Source organism: Frankliniella occidentalis, unplaced genomic scaffold (genome assembly GCF_000697945.3).
Source record: "Frankliniella occidentalis isolate FOCC.00 unplaced genomic scaffold, Focc_3.1 Scaffold514, whole genome shotgun sequence".
NCBI classification, from domain to species: Eukaryota; Metazoa; Arthropoda; class Insecta; order Thysanoptera; family Thripidae; genus Frankliniella; species Frankliniella occidentalis.
In genome coordinates this window covers 2,349-7,128 of record NW_026267631.1, presented here as the reverse complement: position 1 = coordinate 7,128, position 4,780 = coordinate 2,349, and the positions used below count along the sequence as shown (strand labels likewise).

The 4,780-nt window shown below is 45.1% G+C and overlaps 2 protein-coding genes across 2 annotated transcripts; both read right to left on the bottom strand.

Annotated features, from left to right (window-relative positions):
* Positions 1-1,477: 1,477 nt before the first annotated feature.
* Positions 1,478-2,278, bottom strand: LOC127751488 (early growth response protein 1-like). Its single transcript, XM_052275126.1, has one exon. It carries the CDS (start codon positions 2,188-2,190, stop codon positions 1,912-1,914), a length of 279 nt encoding a protein of 92 aa, XP_052131086.1. The 5' UTR covers positions 2,191-2,278; the 3' UTR covers positions 1,478-1,911.
* Positions 2,279-2,293: 15 nt separating this feature from the next.
* LOC127751487 (protein krueppel-like) lies at positions 2,294-3,385 on the bottom strand. The gene is made up of 2 exons (XM_052275125.1): positions 2,360-3,385; positions 2,294-2,304 (listed from the first exon to the last, which is right to left on the bottom strand). Exons 1-2 carry the CDS (start codon positions 2,778-2,780, stop codon positions 2,294-2,296), a joined length of 432 nt encoding a protein of 143 aa, XP_052131085.1. The 5' UTR covers positions 2,781-3,385.
* Between the last annotated feature and the right edge of the window lie 1,395 nt (positions 3,386-4,780).

Here is a 4,780-nt window from a genome sequence, read left to right as displayed (position 1 = left end):
CAACGATAAGGATCGATATTGCTCGATAATCTCGAATCGAAACGTGTTGCCACGCATACGCATGACACTTTTCAAAACGACACGGCCGATAGTGGACTGAGGTCAACAGGGACTCACCGACTGATCACGCCCCGCGAGGCAGCTCCTACTGCACGGGAGTCTTCTCGAGGCGTGGCGCCAAAGGGAAGGAGACTGTGGCCCGTTCAGCTGAAGGCATGACATGCAGTCAAAGTCAAGGGCAGCCACCGATAGCAAAGATAAGCCCGCGCCTGCAAAAGGAAGAAAAGGAAAAATACAAAAACAAAAAACATCCCGCGCGCCGCGGTAAACACGCATGTTTGCGTTGCATCCTGCTACACTGCATCATAAGTCTGCCTCGCATAATTTGACATATTTATAACAGCGTAACTTACATCATGTGCCGTGTGCATGCACGCTGCAGGCGGTGGCCGACGTCTTCGCACGCAGAGACACACAGACACGGGCTGACCTCCGAACCACAAAGAGCGTAATGCAACCATTTGTAAACATTGAACGTAAGAGATGGAGATCTGATAGACAGGTTCAGGTCGGGCGGGCCAGCGCGGCGGCGGCCGGCCGGCAGCGGGCAGGACGGGGTCAGCGCGGAACAGGTTCCATCTCCTAGTGGGATTTATGGTAATGACACCTAATCACGGCATTAGTATTTTATTAGACAGAGTGCTCACACACACACGTTCATGTTAACTCCATCTCTCTCTCTCTCTCTCTCTCTCTCTCTCTCTCGTGATTAGCTGCACGGTCAGCGCATCAAGCTCTGAACACGGTCTTACTAACTCAGAGGCGACTTTTTTTATTTTTCGGACACGGACATACACATGCACAGGAGGGTACAGAGAGGATGAGCGTTTATTGTACAGCTTTTGCTGCATGGTCCCGCGCATCATGCTCCCGCGTCGAGGTCACTCCGTGGCTCTGGTGCCAATGTCCTCAGGTGTTGCCAATCGATTCTCCAGGAACCTTACACAAACTCGGCTCTCCACACACAGGAATGTGAATATGATATGCACTTATCATTTTTACCACACGGAAAAACGTTTACTGATTTCTTTTTAAATAAAATCATCACCATATTGGCGGACAAATGCTACTCAACACGTCACCATTTTAAGTCAGCTGATGTACAAGTAAAAAAAATACCACGCGCAACTATATTCGCAAATTAAAGGAGTAAATTTGTAACTCATTAAGCTTACTTTATGGGAGGAGACATGCGCAAAACATGCTAATATACTCTCAGTATAAAAGTCCCATAATTCCATGAAATATTACCTATTGCAAAAATGCTTGAAGTAATTTGGTCAATCTTAGCAAAATAGAGCACTTTCGAAAGAACGTTTGTAGACTATGAACTTCCAACAAGCGAGCGGAAGCAAAATTCAAAATCAAGTTAACGAATGGAACATACCACTCTGACAAAATTCAAATAAAAGTCCAATTTTCACGGGAAAAGGAAATGTGTTTCCAGTATATTTCGGTTTATAAAAACTGAACAATAGTAACTGCAGGTTACTGTGGTGTTTGCCCGGCAAGAGGTTAAAGTAGGACTTGAGGGAAAGGTCCACATAGCATTTTGTTAAGCTTTTAAGTTTAAGCAAGCGTCCCAATAAAGACATTTTTGTATCAATGATATTGTGTCTCACAGACTTAGTTGTTGGCCGTCCCACTTGAGCTACACCATCATTGGCACTGTGGCGCAAATAAGTAGTAACAAAATGTAGTTGGGCACGCAATCTAGCCTAGAGAGTCTACAGGTATTATAGAATCAGTTACTCAAGCCGATAGAAGATAAACTTTAAACGCATAGATCAATTAACCAAAGTAATAACGACGGCAACTGTAAAAATTGACGTCTTCTAAAAAAGGGAAGTATCAGAATAGTTTCTCTCCTCGGTGGGTTCGTAAATGTCTCCGCAGGTTTCCAGATACTGTCTTGCAGCACACGGTGCACTGGAATGGCTTCTCGCCTGTGTGGGTTCGCAGATGACTCCGCAGGAGGCTCGATATAGCAAAAGTCTTGTTGCACACGGAGCACTCGAATGGCTTCTCTCCTGTGTGGGTACGCAAATGAGTTCTCAGGGTGTCAGATAGAGCAAAAGTCTTGTTGCACACGGTGCATTGGAATGGCTTCTCTCCTGTGTGAGTTCGCATATGTATCCGTACGTAACTCGATCTAGCATAAGTCTTGTTGCACACGGAGCACTCGAATTTCTTCTCTGTGTGGGTTTGCAGATGATTTCGCAGGGAGACACAACTAGGAGCGAGCTTTTCTTATGGGAGCTCTTCTGAACTATTACCTCCTCAGCTACCACCGCAACACATGGGTCGGCTGGGTCCCGCCTATCCCTTTGCGTGGACCCTCGGAAGCAGGTAGCCAATCCACCACCGCAGCAACATCTCCTCAGAAAAGCTCGCTCCTGGCTGTGTCTCCCAAAAGTCTTGTTGCACACGGAGCACTCGAATGGCTTCTCTCCTGTGTGGGTACGCAAATGAGTTTTCAGGGTTGCAGATAAAGCAAAAGTCTTGTTGCACACGGAGCACTCGAATGGCTTCTCTCCTGTGTGGGTACGCAAATGAGTTTTCAGGGTTGCAGATAAAGCAAAAGTCTTGTTGCACACGGAGCACTCGAATGGCTTCTCTCCTGTGTGGGTACGCAAATGAGTTTCCAGGGTTCCAGATAAAGCGAAAGTTTTGTTGCACACAGTGCATTGAAATGGCTTCTCTCCTGTGTGTGTTCGCATATGTATCCGTACGTAACTCCATCTAGCATAAGTCTTGGTGCACACGGAGCACTCGAATTGCTTCTCTGTGTGGGTTCGCAGATGACTTTGCAGGTGGTCGGATCTAGCAAAACTTTTGTTGCACACGGTGCACTCGAATGACTTCTCTCCTGTGTGTGTTGGCTAGAGTGGGTCGTAGGAAAAGGATTTTGGAAATTGAAAACGTAATAGTGCGGAAAAGTTGCCCTGGCCGATGACAAATTCAACGCATTTTAATTTTTTGAGATCGGATAATATTTTCCGATCCCGCAGAGCGTTTAAAGTTTTGCATGGTTCTCTTATGGGGAAAAGGTTCAAAAAGTGAAATTTCTGATTTTTGGCTTTCCAGCAAACATTTTTGGAAAACGAATCTCAGAAATGCAATCTACGCGAAAAAACGCGTATAGCGATGTGCCACACTTGAAATTTGAAGGAAGGGTAAAGTCGATCGTAAGTGCAAATTTAGGCCAGCAAAGCCATTTTTGTGTAAGTTTTAAGTTAAAGTGGCACCTGAATGACTCCGAACGCTTCACTCAAATTTCAACTGTGGCACATCATTAGACGCGTTTTTTTGCGTAGATTGCATTTCTGAGATTCGTTTTCGAAAAACGTTTGATGGAAAGCCGAAAATCAGAAATTTCACTTTTTGAGCCTTTTCCCCATAAGAAAACCATGCAAAACTTTAACACTAGAAGGACCGGAGGGGTCAAAATGACCCCTTTTTATCTTTAACTGCCAAAAGAACGACGAATTATTTTTTTGAGCGATTCATCACTTTCCGACTTTTCATGTACTACCGAAAGACGCTTGGACGCAAAATGGGAGGTCTCTGCGACAAGAACTTTGGAAGATATTGCTACTTATACCTAGAAGGACCGAGGGGGTCATTTTGACCCCTTCACGAGATTTTATAAGTGTAAACTGACGAGGACTTACTTTTCCATCAGAAGGCTGACCGTATTTGTTATGTACGGTGGCTTATGACTTTTGGTCGGCCATGTGACACTTTTTCACTCCTTCATTCGGGTAAGGTAGGCAACACGCACGTCACAAAAACCCGTTTCTAAATTACAACACATCCAAGGCTTTAGTGCTAGTTGTGTCACCGGACTCGTGTTCTGCTGGCAAAGGGGGGCGTCTAGCACAAAGTACGGATGGTTTTGCGAATGCCAAAACTGCCACGTACATTTTTGTCAGTGCAAAATTGGTAAAAAATAAAATGTTTCTGTGTGAATCACACTCCCGCTTTTAGAGTACTTATTTGTTCTAAATATCACGTGCTTATAAATGTGTACTAAGGCGGATATTAATTTTAAAGTTTAAAAATGTCTTAAACGGTGCGAACAGTTAACAGAAATAGCTGTAAAATTGCAAAAAAATGGTTTTATGCCGTGCGGGTTGCCTACCTAAACGCACTTTAAACCTAACCAATGTCACGTCATGGCATCAGGTACCTTTAAACACACACAACCTTAATCATGTGCGATAAAACGGCAGCCTTGAAGCCATAAAAACGGCCAAAAATCGTAGAGGGGTCAAAATGACCCCTCCGGTCCTTCTAGGTATACGAAAATCCCGGTCCTTCTAGTGTTAAACGCTCTGCGGGATCGAGAAATATTATCCGATCTCAAAAAGTTAAAATGCGTTGAATTTGTCATCGGACAGGGCAACTTTTCCGCACTATTACGTTTTCAATTTCCAAAATCCTTTTCCTACGACCCACTCTAGTGTTGGCAGATGGCCTCGAAGGGTGCCAAGTGTAGCAAACGTCTTGTTGCACACGGAGCACTCGTAGGGCTTCTCTCCCGTATGGGTTCGCAGATGAGTCCGCAGGGTACTAGATTCAGCAAATGTCTTGTTGCACATGGCGCACTCGAATGGCCTCTCGCCTGTGTGGTTTCGCAGATGTCTCTGTAGGCTGCTAGATGTAGCGAAAGTCTTGTTGCACACAGAGCAGGGGCGTCGACACCGGGGGGGGCAGG